Source organism: Eubalaena glacialis, chromosome 15 (assembly GCF_028564815.1).
Source record: "Eubalaena glacialis isolate mEubGla1 chromosome 15, mEubGla1.1.hap2.+ XY, whole genome shotgun sequence".
In the NCBI taxonomy this organism is placed as follows: Eukaryota; Metazoa; Chordata; class Mammalia; order Artiodactyla; family Balaenidae; genus Eubalaena; species Eubalaena glacialis.
Window position 1 is genome coordinate 50,444,370 of NC_083730.1, and position 13,616 is coordinate 50,457,985.

The 13,616-nt window shown below is 41.3% G+C and overlaps 1 protein-coding gene across 2 annotated transcripts in view; it reads left to right on the plus strand.

Moving 5' to 3' along the window:
• The window catches only part of CHST9 (carbohydrate sulfotransferase 9), a 202,526-nt gene extending 191,791 nt beyond the window's left edge, over positions 1 to 10,735 (plus strand). For both annotated transcript variants that reach the window (XM_061169365.1, XM_061169364.1), the window contains one exon: positions 9,647 to 10,735. In XM_061169365.1, coding sequence (XP_061025348.1) covers positions 9,647 to 10,735 — 1,089 coding nt within the window. The remainder of the gene's footprint in view (positions 1 to 9,646) is intronic.
• The last annotated feature ends 2,881 nt before the right edge of the window (positions 10,736 to 13,616 follow it).

Below are 13,616 nucleotides of genomic sequence, written 5' to 3' on the forward strand. Positions count from 1 at the left end.
TGCCATATGGTAAGAAACACAAGGTATGGAGCCAGACAAGCCTGAATTTTAATCCCAGCTCTAGGAGTTGCCAGTCATAAGACACCAAGTAAGTTTAATGGAAACGTGATCGTAACCACCTGACAGAGGTGGGGTGAGGATGAACTTGTTGAAGCAGCGCCTGGCACACGTGAAGCGCTCTGTCGATATTCATCCCAAACCCACCCTCACCACTCATCCTCTCCCTACGGCCTTGGTCCAGCAGCTGTGCTTTAACTAAAGGAGGCTGGAGCCCTGACAGGGGCCAAGACGTGAAACCCAACCCTCCCTGCCAACTGGTATAAATACATCCTTCCTTGCTCAGGAGGGAGCGTGCTCCAGACCTGGGACTCTCAGTATATGGGCCATGAGTTGCAGGTGAGGCAAGAGTCCTCCCATTGGTCTGAGAACTGATCCAGAAGTGCGCACCTTTTCTTTGGTTTTCACAAGTGCGTGGTGCTCAAATCCATGCACTTTCATCTTGTTACAGTATAGGCTGTAGTCTAGTTGCTAGTGGCTGCAGTTACGCGCGGCCCTAAGAAAATCCCCTGTGTGAAGCCTGAGACCTCCTTCCCCCTACTGTGGGCAGTTTTCTCTCGTGTGGGGAGTAGATGGAGTTAATAGACTGTGATTGTATTTCTGAGCAAGGTACGTCAAGATATGTTTGCTCCTTACAAGAAACAGATTATAGAATCATAGTGAGGAAAGGGGGTTGATGACGCGCAGTGTCTGCAAGACCTTTAGAGAATTACGCTTGCCTGCTTGCTTGATGATAGTTGTGTCTCTATAAATAGATTAGGCAGGATCCTGTCCATCAGTGTCTCCATATAAGAGAATTGTGGTTGGTCAACATGAGCCCTGCCATTGTCACTACCACTCTCCCAGTTGGCGTTGTGTTCCCAGGGCTCAAGTAACCTTGGACCAGTAAATAATGGGTGGGGAAGAAACAGTTCCCCAGGTAAATGCTGCTTCCTGGGACTGGAGCTTTGCCTAAAGAAAAGAACAGGAAGGATTGGACTGTCCCTGGCTCCTCCCTCCCTCCCCCCTTCTTCCCCCGCTTCTCCATTCGCACAGTTGCACTTACTGAGGCTGGGCTGCAGGGGGCAGGTGGCCCTCTGTGATCTTCCCATGTCCAGCATGGGCTCATTCTGTACCAGCTCTGGGGAATGAGGTTGTACAGACACTGAAGGCTCCCAGCCTCAGGCTAAGGGATCGGGACCAGTGGCACTCATACCTGGCCTTGAGAAGAAAGGGAGACCAAAAGGAGTTGGCTATGGCCATTGATACTTCTTAGTAGCCATTTCAATGACATCTTGAAACAAACTGTCTTCTTCAGGAGAAACTATCTATCTTGAAAACCCTCAAAGCACTTCAAAATTTATTATTAATAAAATAATATTCTTAAAATGAAAGTGATAAAATTTATCTTAATGCATGAAGAGATAAGACTTTGCAAATATATGCTGGATCATCACTTTGTTTTGTCAGTCATCTATTCCCTCTGACCCCCTCTGACCCGCCCCCGCCACTCTACTGCTCCTTGCCTCTCTGTCTTGCTTTGCTGGGAGTTTATGTCATACATTCTTCCTTTGAATTCTTTCTCAGCCTGAAATCCTGAAAAGAAATCCCTCTCAGCACGGCCCCAGGTTCCCCAGGGCACAATCTGGTGCCCCAGGCCACCCTCCCATCCTAGCGCAGGCCCATGGTAGCACCAAAGAGTGAGTCGCCTGCTCTAGACTGAGAGGGTTGGGCCGACACTGAAGAGGCAGCCCTGAGTAAAGCTGAGCTGTCAAATATTGCAGGCGACATAAGCCAGAGGGGTGTGTGTGTCACTCAAAGGTGCTGACACAGGCGAATCTGATCTGGGGCTGGCAGATGCTTAACCAAATAAGACAAATGGAGTGTATCCTGCCACTGTCACTGCTGCCCTCACAGCTGGCATGGCTGTCTCAGGGCTCAAGTAGCTCAAGTAGTGGATGGCGAAGAAACAGGTCCTTGAGTATACGCTGCTTCCTGGGACTGGGTTCTCACCTGTGCTGAAGCCCTGTGTGCCTTAAACAAGTTAAATGAAGAGCCTCCATTTCTTCATCTGGAAAGTGGAAGTGAAAGATTATCATGGCAGCAAGAGTGCCTGCTATGGGTCGGCACGTAGCAGGCACTCAGTAAACAGCAGACATTGTGATCATCTCTGCCTCTCTGTCTAGGAAATGCCTTCAAGGCCCATAAATTCAGCTAGCACCTCCACAAGCCAACACCTCCCAAATCTGTATACCCAGCTCTGAAGTCTCGATATTGACATCCAGATTTCCCAAGGTACCTCAAACTCCTGAGCTCGGAACTTGAAGATAGTGAGTACCCACACCCACTCCCTAGCCTCTCATAACACCTACTGCTCCCATTTCCTCTCTCTGGGAGATGGGAATCCATTCTTTCTACTTCCTTCACCCCCACTCTCCCAGTCTGGTCAATTTCCTAAATTTGCCTCAGATAATTCCCTTTTGACCCCATTGTCTTAGTTCTTCTCCTAAGAATTCCTGATGGACAGTCACGGTTGTCTTTTAGATGATCCCCCTACCCCCAGTCACACCTCCCTGATGCTACTAGAATGTTCATTCTAAGTCCCTGCCTTACTGAAAATCCCTGTCACCTATGTGGCAAAGTCTAGACTCTTTATATGGGCACAAGGCCCTCCGGAGTGAATCCCAATCTGCTTGCCTCTCCCTCTCATCTGAATCTGGGCCCTCAAGTGTCCCCTTGATGGTACCTTCCCATCCAGGTTGGTCCACCTGTCAGCTTCCCAGTCATCCTCCCAGACTCCTCTCAGGCATCTACCTCCTCTCTGAAATTTGCCCCCAAAAAATCTCTTGAGAAAAATTAAGTACTCTTTTCTATGTTCCACCAATACCCTATGCACTCTTCCATTATAACAATTATCACATCTTTTTCATAAACTGCTTTTTTTTTCAATCAACCCAGTTAAACTTTGGCTTCCTCAAGGGTCCATAAATTTGATCTACTTCATCCATTTCTACAAGGCTAAAAACAGTTTAGTGGTAGTTCAATACATGTATGTTGAATGAATGAATGATCAACATCCTTGCGTTACATAGTTTCCATCAGCCCCACAATAGCAGATCAAGTTTTGCAGAATTACAACCCTTGTCAACTGCATAAAGCCAGTGTGCGTTAGTTGCCTGAAAAAGGGGGAGTATAGGAGTGATATTGATTTTGCTTCCATTAAATTCAAAACATATATTTATGCAAAATACTACTCTAGATGCTAGTGGAGATAATATAGATTTATAAGCCTGTACACTGACCTTTAATAAACTTAAGATTAATTGGAGAGCTAGTCACCTAAACAACCAACTATAATAACTAACTAGAGTAAAACAAAAAGTGCTAAACAGAGGACTTAACACCCAAACTGAGTAGACTTGTCTTTGTACCCTTCAGTCTCATTTCTGCACTCCCAGCCTCCAATAGCTTCCTGCTGGAGCCTTTGCCACTATGGTAATAGATTAATTAATTGTGTAATTATTTGATTTTTTTCCTCTATGTATATGAGCTCCAAGGGGGCAAGGACCACATTTGTCTTATCCACCAAGCCATCCCTGGCATCTAGCACAGTGCCTGATGTGTAGTAAGGGCTCCATGACTTTGATGGGGAGAGAGGAAGAGCAATTAATTTAACTGTTGAAGATCAGAGAAAACTTCACAGGGGAGGTACATTAGGCCTTAAAAACTAAGAAGAGTGAGGCTTTCAAATTTACTGCAGAGTTCATAAGTATTCCACAATTTTTCTTCATTAGGCTTCTTTGAATACTCATTTTTTTCATCTGTGGTTACATGTCTTTCAGCTAATTTTGCAATAATATCCACTCTTTAAAGGCATATATGGAAAACTGTAGCTTTCTGCCAGAGTTTACAGTTTAGCTGTGGCTGAAAGAGTTTCTCCAGAGAGAAAATCAAATAGCAGTGTAAGCTGGAATAAAGTTATTTTCCTTACAGGTGGTACAGACTAAGTGCTGAAGTTGTTTCAAAGAGAGTAGAATCCCTCACTGGAGACCTGGGTGGTTTTCATGGGGATAGTGGGATTTTATATCAGCTTCGGAGATTTGGGAAGTCCCAAGAAAGGGAGAGAACATGGATGGGGGATGCTGAGAGACTGATAGAAGCAAGTAGAGGACAGAGAACACGTCAGGAAAGGAGCAGAACACAAAGTGACAAGAGGCCCGGTGGTGACAGGCTGCCCATACCAAGCTAAGGAGTCAAGACTTTAGTTTATATGTAGTTGAGCCAGTTCCAATTTTAAGGGTTGAAAAATAAAATATTTTAGGAAGACTAATTTGGCAGTACTTTTCAGGAAGCCTAATTAGGAGGCTACTAAAGAATATCCAATTAACAATAGTCAGGACATGGAAGCAACCTAAGTGTCCATCGACAGATGAATGGATAAAGAAGATGTGGCACATATATACAATGGAATATTACTCAGCCATAAAAAAGAAACGAAATTGAGATATTTGTAGTGAAGTGGATGGACCTAGAGTCTGTCATACAGAGTGAAGTAAGTCAGAAAGAGAAAAACAAATACCGTATGCTAACACATATATATGGAATCTAAGAAAAAAAAAAAAAAGGTCATGAAGAACCTAGGGGTAAGATGAGAATAAAGACACAGACCTACTAGAGAATGAACTTGGGGATATGGGGAGGGAGAAGGGTAAGCTCTGACAAAGAGAGTGGCATGGACATATATACACTACTAAACGTAAAATAGATAGCTAGTGGGAAGCAGCCGCACAGCACAGGGAGATCAGCTCGGTGGTTTGTGACCACCTAGAGGGGTGGGATAGGGAGGGTGGGAGGGAGGGAGGCTGAAGAGGGAAGAGATATGGGAACATATGTATATGTATAACTAATTCACTTTGTTATAAAGCAGAAACTAACACACCATTGTAAAGCAATTATACTCCAATAAAGATGTTTAAAAAGAAAGAATATCCAATTAAGAAATAATAAATAAAAAATAAGTTTTTTTTGAAAGGCATTATGAGATGTAAACTAACCAGTTTACTTTCTGATTGTTAAAGCATCCCTCAGATTTTGTCAGTGGGGACCAGAATGGAATAGAACCATTTCAGAAACAGAAGAGAGTGCAGGAAGAGTCAGTTTTGGAAGGAACAGGATAAGTTTGGCTTTATATGCATTTGCTTTAGGGACAGTCTGAACGAAGTACCCTGAAAGAAAATGGGAATGTAAGAGTTTACTCTTATTATTATTGTTGTCATTATTGTTATTATAACAATCATGATGGAAATTCACTGATATAAGCCTCCAATTTAAAATACCATTAACCTTGATATTAGTAGTCGAAACCCCTCAGTCTTTGCTGTGATTAAAAGGCAGTGGAATGGGGGGCTGGTGGGGGGAGGGATGTCACCACATCCTAGTAACTGGTTTTTTTCACCTTAAATATATACAATTTTTATTTGTCAATTATACCTCAATTAAGCTAGGGGAAAGGGGAGGTTTGTCTAAGAGGAGTCAGAAATGAGACTAACTTGGTTCAGCTGCATTGGACAAAATATATACCATGAAGTCCATATGGCTGAATGCATCAAGGTAACAGCCATGTTCTGTAGTAACTGTTTTTATAAGGTGAGTGATGGTGAAGTGAGGCGTTGCTTGGAGAGGGTCTCATGGCCATCCAACAAGAAGGCTCATGGGGTATCATTACCTAGAATTAAGCCTTTGTCCGTACCTTGATTTGGTCAGAGCTGAGGAAACAGACTGGTCCTCAATAAACTAGTAGGAGGCTGAAGTCAAATTTATGAGCAATGAATTTTTCCCTTGTGTAGTAATCTCCCCAGTCAAACCAGTGATTGGAAAGTAGCTTGGGGAACAGGGACCTCCAGCAAAGGGAAGCGGATGAAGGTGAAGGGTATTTCCTCTGGTCCGTGTGAGGCCTGATGTGACACCCTGCCTACAATAGAGCATTTGTCTCTGCTTACTGCAATATTCATGTCCACCGTATTTGGAGTCTTTCTCTCCTGGATGGTATGAGATGAACTCTTACTTTTTACTTTCCTTTGCTATGCTCCGGTTCAGTGGACCCCAAATGCCGTTATTGCCTGTGGAGTACCTGGGGAGCTTGTCTAAATTAGAGTCAGGACCCCATCCCCAGATTCTTTTTGGGGTGTCCACAGTGATGCCTAGGAGTCCAGATGGCTGGCAAGCCTCCAGGAGTTACCAAGCCGCACTGAGTGACTTTGAACCAATCTGACTTCGCAGGCAGGTAAGGCTCCCACCTCCATGCCTAGTTTAGCATGAGCAGTTCTACCTGTGCCTGTTTTATTTGTCTTCTCTTCTGCCAAAGATTTGTTTGAATACAGATTTTCGGCACCTTAAAAGAATCGGTCAATTATTTATCTAAGTTAACCTTGATCTTCTGATTAGCACTGTTTTTCTTCGACAAGGTCATAAAGCAACTGCTTAGAAGCCCATCATTGAATTGTAATCACATTCACTCATTCAACAATTATTTATTGGTCATCTTCTATGCGTCAGGCAACGTGCTAGGTACCAGAGATCCAACAAAGAACAAGAAAGATTAGACTTCTGCAGTCATATTCTAGTGCAAGAGATGTGGATGGGGTGAAAATAGACAACTTAGAAGTAAAACAATCATTTCATATTGTGATAAATGCTATGAGAAAAATAAGCAGGGTTCAGTGGGAGAAAATCTCAGAGGGGAACATAATTTAGACAAGGTAGACAGGGAACAAATCCCTACAGAGGTGACTTCTGAGTGCCACCAGGCATGCTGGCTGCTAAGAGCTTGAATAACATAGTGACAAGTGGTCATAGAATTGCAGAACTGGAAGCAATGATGTACTGGAAGGTTAGACAATGAGGGTCAGAGAGGTGATGGAGGTGGCGCAGCCTCTGTCAGTGGCAAGGTCCATGTGAAATGGAGAAACTTCTACGAAAGGCAAGGTGGTCAAGAGAGCAGAGAGTTTATTGGGTGTCAGAGTCACTACACATGATGACAAGAGTGGCGATGAAGAAGGAGAGTCTGAGCCGGGAGCTAAACTCGTCAGTGCATGAAGACGAAAGGTCAGTGGGAAAAGCAGGATGACAGCATGGGGAGAGGAAAAGGGAGGTTGAGCAGGACACACGTGCTTCACAGAAGCAGGAGGGTTTTGCTGGGGGGTGTCCTGGAAGCCACAGGGAAGGACAAGGAAATAGCTCCCTGTCTTCTGGTCTGAGGGACAAGCTGCCCAAAGAATTGAAGTTTCATCTACTTGAAAAAGTGCAAGGGAAGCAGAGGTTTGGGGGCCATCCAGGCTTCATTAGAAAAAGTCATGGAAAACAAACATTCCAGAAGTCTCTGGAGATTAAAGAAGAATTTGATGACCACAAGCTGAAGATCCAGATGGCACAGTGGAAGGCTGATTTCGTTTTTCTTTTTGTTAATGGGGCAGGGAGAGAATTAATTGGGGCATATGTAGAGACACACAAATAACATTCTGGATAATAATGGACAACCGGTGAACCTTGAAATTCACTAGGTCACTGGGATAAAATACTATTATGATGAAGACTGCTATTAAAACCATAATAGCAATTATTATTTATAGTTGGAGTTGTTGAAGACGTAGCAGCAGAAGTGTAGTGGCAGTTTGATTTCAGGGCTGTGCTAAGCACTTCCCATGCTGTCTACCAATAACCCCACGATCTTTCAAACCTCAAGTCGAATTTTACATTATATGTGAAAATTTTATGGACTACAAGTTTTTGATCAGGGTAAAGAGGGATTCAAGGCTTTCAAGTCACCCTGGCAGTCTCTGAGAAGACCGCAGACAAATGCTTTTAGAGTTGAAACCCCAAGTAGTTGGCAGCTGTTTTATGGGGCTACGCAAGTTGGTGTATGGTGATCAGGGGTTACTCAGTCAATATTCTTCCACTAGAAAGAAGCATCTCTCCTTAAAGCTCAGCTAGTGGAAGGACTGTGAGGCCTGGAGGTGGCTCCATACACAGTGCTTCATTCCTCTGCTCTTTTGCTCAATTTGCTAGAAAATTCCTAATCATCCTTGAAGACCTAATTTGACTCATACATTCATTCCTTCATGTAACAAATATTTGAGAGCAATAACTAGAGACTACAGACCATTCTTGACCCTGAGAACATAATAGTAAATAGATCTATATCTATAGTTATCTACCTCTGTCTATATATATACACACATCTCCTCTAGGAAACGTTCCCCAGCACTTCCTCCACACCTAGGCTGGTGGCCCTATGCTTTACTCCCCCCAGCACATCATTTATTCATTCATTTTTCCGATACCATGCTGACAACCCTACATGTATAGCCTCAGTCCAGTCTTCTCAACCATCTCTTTCTAGTCTAAGTGAGATCATATTACTTCTCTGCTCAGAACACTCCAAAGCCTCTGTAGTTTATCCAGAGTAAAAGTCAAGGTTCTTACAAGTTTTGTCACTATCAGAGGATGCCACCTTGTAAACCCCATCTCCCATGTTTTCCTTTATCCAGTCACTTCCGAGAGTTATAGGAAGGATATAGTCAGATGAAGAGCAGACGGTAAATGGGTTGATTCATCCCACTGACAAGAGAAGTAAATTCTCATTCCACTTTTGATACAATTTTATGTAGCAGGACATCAAGTAGACTTATTTGGTTTCCCTAGTCTTTCTTCACTTGGGAAAGAGGGAAGGGCTCATACATGAATGAAATTGTATGATAGCATGATTATAGTTATGAAATTATTGTGATAAATGAATTTAGGAAAAGAAAACATTTTCCAAGGGAAAAAATATGTATCACCTTTTGCAAGTGCTTGGAAAACTGAAGTGGTCACCAGAATTTTATAATTGGCCTTGCTACAATTTTAAATTGTAATTTATTACTTTGAACTGTTCTGCGCATTACAGAATGTCCCCCAAAACAACAAAAATTTCAATCCAAATACAGCTACATTTTGTATCTACATTCAGATGCACTAAATCAATGCTTGAAGGTAACACACTCCTTAATAGCTCAAGAATCGTTGACCTACAAAACGATGGAGTTATATTTTATTGCATTACAGGCAAAGCTTAGATAGAAAATTCAGGGCCTTTTCCTTTCTATCTTGTGTATACTTTTTTTTTTTTTTTTTGCGTTTTGTAAGATTATATAATTGATACCCACAGATGCAAAGACAGTACAGAAACAATAACAAACTTACTATGATCATAGATTCAAATCAATAACTAGTAGTTTTATCCCAATAATATTCAGATAATTTAGTATGAGAGTATTAATGTAATGCAGCACATGAACATTAAATGAATAACATCATAGTAGCCCAAATATATATAATATAAAATGTGAAACTTTGGTTCAAAGTGATGCATGGATACCATTTTCATCGTTATGTTTTCTATGAAGAAGCTTATTACAAAATATATATTCCACATGCTTTGCTAAATTGTTCTGGCAGCTTACACGAAATGCGTGCCCCTTGATAGCATTTTAAAACAAATATTTTAAGTTCCTTATCAAATACCCACATTTGTGAATGTGCTTTCAACATTTCCCCTTCTCTATTTTAACAGAACCCCAAGTCCCACATGTCCGAGGAGCCCAAGAATAAAGAGGAAAATCTACTCAACTCTGAGAGGCCTACTAGGGTCTTCACAGAGAACAACCACTCCCAAGGAGAGGCTCAAGTTTTGAGTAGGATCACAGGATCACCAACAATTCAGTTGATTGAAAAACATCAAGGGACTAAGACCCTTTTCAGGAAGTTCAGCGAAATGAATTGGCCGGTGGACATTCGCCCTTTAAACAAAAGCTTAGTCACAGATAGCAAATGGAAGAGAATTGATGCAACTCAAGAAAAACGCAGGTCTTTCCTTCAGGAATTTTGCAAGAAGTACGGTGGGGTGAGTCGTCCTCAATCCCATCTTTTTCACATGGTCTCCAGGATCTATGTAGAAGATAAACACAAAATTTTATACTGCGAAGTACCAAAGGCTGGCTGTTCCAACTGGAAGAGGATTCTGATGGTACTCAACGGATTGGCCCCCTCCGCGTACAACATCTCCCATGATGCTGTTCACTACGGGAAGCATTTGAAAAAGCTCGACAGCTTCGACTTAAAAGGGATTTATACTCGTTTAAATACCTACACCAAAGCTGTGTTTGTTCGTGATCCCATGGAAAGATTAGTGTCTGCATTTAGGGACAAATTTGAACACCCCAATAGTTATTACCATCCAGTATTTGGAAAGGCAATTATAAAGAAATATCGGCCGAATGCCTGTGAAGAAGAATTAAATAATGGATCTGGCGTCAAATTCAAAGAGTTCATCCACTATTTGCTAGATTCCCACCGTCCAGTAGGAATGGACATTCACTGGGAAAAGATCAGCAAACTCTGCTATCCATGTTTGATCCACTATGATTTTGTAGGAAAATTTGAAACTTTGGAAGAAGATGCCAATTACTTTTTACAGCTGATTGGAGCTCCAAAAAAGCTGAAATTTCCCAACTTTAAGGATAGGCACTCTTCTGATAAAAGAACCAATGCTCAGGTGGTGAGACAGTATTTAAAGGATCTGACTAGAACTGAGAGACAATTAATCTATGACTTTTATTACTTGGATTATTTGATGTTTAATTATACAACTCCATTTTTATAGTGTGCATTCATTTTCTAAAACCCTGGATGTACTTCATGATGATGGCCTCAAATCAACTAGCTGTAATTTTCCTATAATTCTCTCTATGAGAAAAATTTAACTAAGTGCAGTTGTCTTGATTTAATGAAGATTTTTACCAAAGAGTATGAAACCAATTGGCACAAAGTTATAGGAAAATTACCACAGAGACATGTAAACAACTTCAGTTGCTCTAAAATGTTTGGAAAAGAGCTGCTTTTGCATTATGGATTATATTATAGAAGCAATAACCTAGCCAGCTGCTACATTAGGTACAACTGCCTCTTGCAAGGGGAGGAAAGGCGATCTAAAATGGCATGAGTGTATGTCTCCATCCTGGAATCTGTTGTCTAAAGTGCATGGAGATATTTTTAGCAGTCTGTGGCATATGAATCAAATGTTGCATAGTCTTCTTGCACCCCTGGAAATCTTTCCATCAACTGTAATGATAAATCAATTTGGAAATGGTGTTTTGGACCTGAACATTTTACTTTAAATTGGAAGGCATGATGTGATTTACAATATGAGAATATAGCAGAAAAACCAGATGAAACTATGGCTTTTTCTATTCAACAGCCAATAAAAAATGCACAACATGCTAAGATCAAAGCAACAAAAGTAACCTTCCTCTTCCAGAAAAACTTAAGGGAATTGATTCTGTTTCCTTCTGAGCCCTTTTTGCAGAGACAAAATGAACGTAACCACTAAAGGTCTTCACTTTTGAAGCAGGCGACTGAGAAATTTAAGCCTCATCAGATATAAATGTGCTCCTCGTTCTGGTTTAATTGGGCAGGGGGGAAATTGTTTCAGGATGGAATAATCATCAAAAACAAAAGTTGCCACTCTGAATATAGACCTCAAACAATAACAAAGTTTTATAAGAATATTATTTTAATCAAAGCACCATGTGCACAGCTTTATATGTGGAATGTACTGTAAGAATAGCTTTTGTCTAATTATTCAGCTTGGGAATGACTTTTTAAAAACTAATATACCACTTCAAAGATAGGTTACGTTCTAGAGAATAAACATAGAGCCCCTAGAAACGTTTTTTTAATAGGCTTATGCATAAACAAAATAAGGTATTTTCTTTTCAAGTTTAAATATTCTATACTAACAGAATCAAATACTATTGTATTCAAGCAGTCAATCAAAGTCTTTGGAAAATAGGACCATGTGTCACCCCTATGGAAAGTTGTAATGCATTTTGGAAATTTTTTCCGAGGAACCCTAAATCTGTAGACGCGTTTGGATGGGAAATTTATTTTAATTGGTCGACAGTTACTCTGAGTTAAGCAAACCGCACATTCAAACCCTGTTTAAACACATTTCTTGAATATGTTCCTCTTCTCAAACTATCGGTTTTTTGTGTTTTGTTGTTTTGTTTTTTTGGCTGTGTTGGGTCTTCGTTGCTGCGCGGGCTTTCTCCAGTTGCGGCGAGCGGGGGCTACTCTTTGTTGCGGGGCGCGAGCTTTTCATGGCGGTGGCTTCTCTTGTTGCCGAGCACAGGCTCCAGGCGCACGGGCTTCAGTAGTTGCAGCATGCGGGCTCAGTAGTTGTGGCATGCAGGCACTAGAGTGTGTGGGCTCAGTAGCTGAGGCACACGGGCTTAGTTGCTCCACGGCATGTGGGATCTTCCTGGACCAGGGATCAAACCCGTGTCCCCTGCATTGGCAGTTGGATTCTTAACCACTGTGCCACCAGGGAAGTCCTATCATTTTTTCTTATCAGTAAATATTCAGTAATGCCTCTCAAAGAAAAGTAGGTATTAATATATGAATATTAATAGACCAAGATACTTACAATTGTGCTTATTTCATTTTGACTTCCCATTTCATGGCTGAGTTTTCATGAACTGCTTCATTCTTTACACCCGCCTGCCGCATCCCATCTGTCTCCCGAGGAGAGAGGAACTGCAGCAGGCCGCCAGATCATAAGTATTAAACCTTCTAAACCAAACTTTTACTACTTTTCCACTCCATTTACTCTTGCCTCTAAACCATACACTTAAGCTGTGCTCTCCGTTTTTAAGTAGTTTCACTCTAGAGTAATCTAAATTGTATAATTTAAATTTTGCTATACCGTGTAGAGTGGATTCCTAGTCAATTAGAGACATTGAACTTATCTTTTTACGGAGAAAAAGAGAGAAAGAATAGAAAATATGCCAAGCAGCCTGACATTTTATTCCTAAACTACACAAAACTAGTTTTAGATGGGATCTGCTATAAAGGATAGGGGAAGTTTTATCAAAGTTATTCCTAAAACCATATAAAGAACAAACAAAAAACCTTTCTTTTCATAACTTTGGGGAAAAAAATGGAAACAAGCGTCCTCTCTTACTAACATTTCTAATGCACTTAAGAGGATGGAGTATATATATATATATATATATTTATATTTATATTTATATAAAAAACCAATCATATATATGTATATATATGATTGTTTGGCATCGGCGGTAGAAAAGAAGGGTGAGAGGAAGTAAACGATACAGTGCTCTCTATCAAAGCCGTTCTATATCTTACACTGTAAAAGCTCCTTTCCCGACCCTTTCCACAGACCCTATGTAACCATAGGGAGCCCTTCCGTCATTCTTTTCCTCAGTGGACTCTCTGATGCCAGCTGGCATCCTGTGTGGTTGACTTCCAGGGGCCATGTGTGTAGGTAGGAAGAACATTTTTAATGTACCTGCTCTCCCTTTTAAATGATGTCTTTTCACATTAGGACCAAAGAAGCCATCATCATCCTGGATTCCTTGGGATTTTAAATACATTTCCCGTTTACCTCCCCTGAATTACTCTATTTCTTAGACCAGCTCACGTTCACCTTTGTCATTTCTGCCTGAGTATAAATGCAAAGTGTA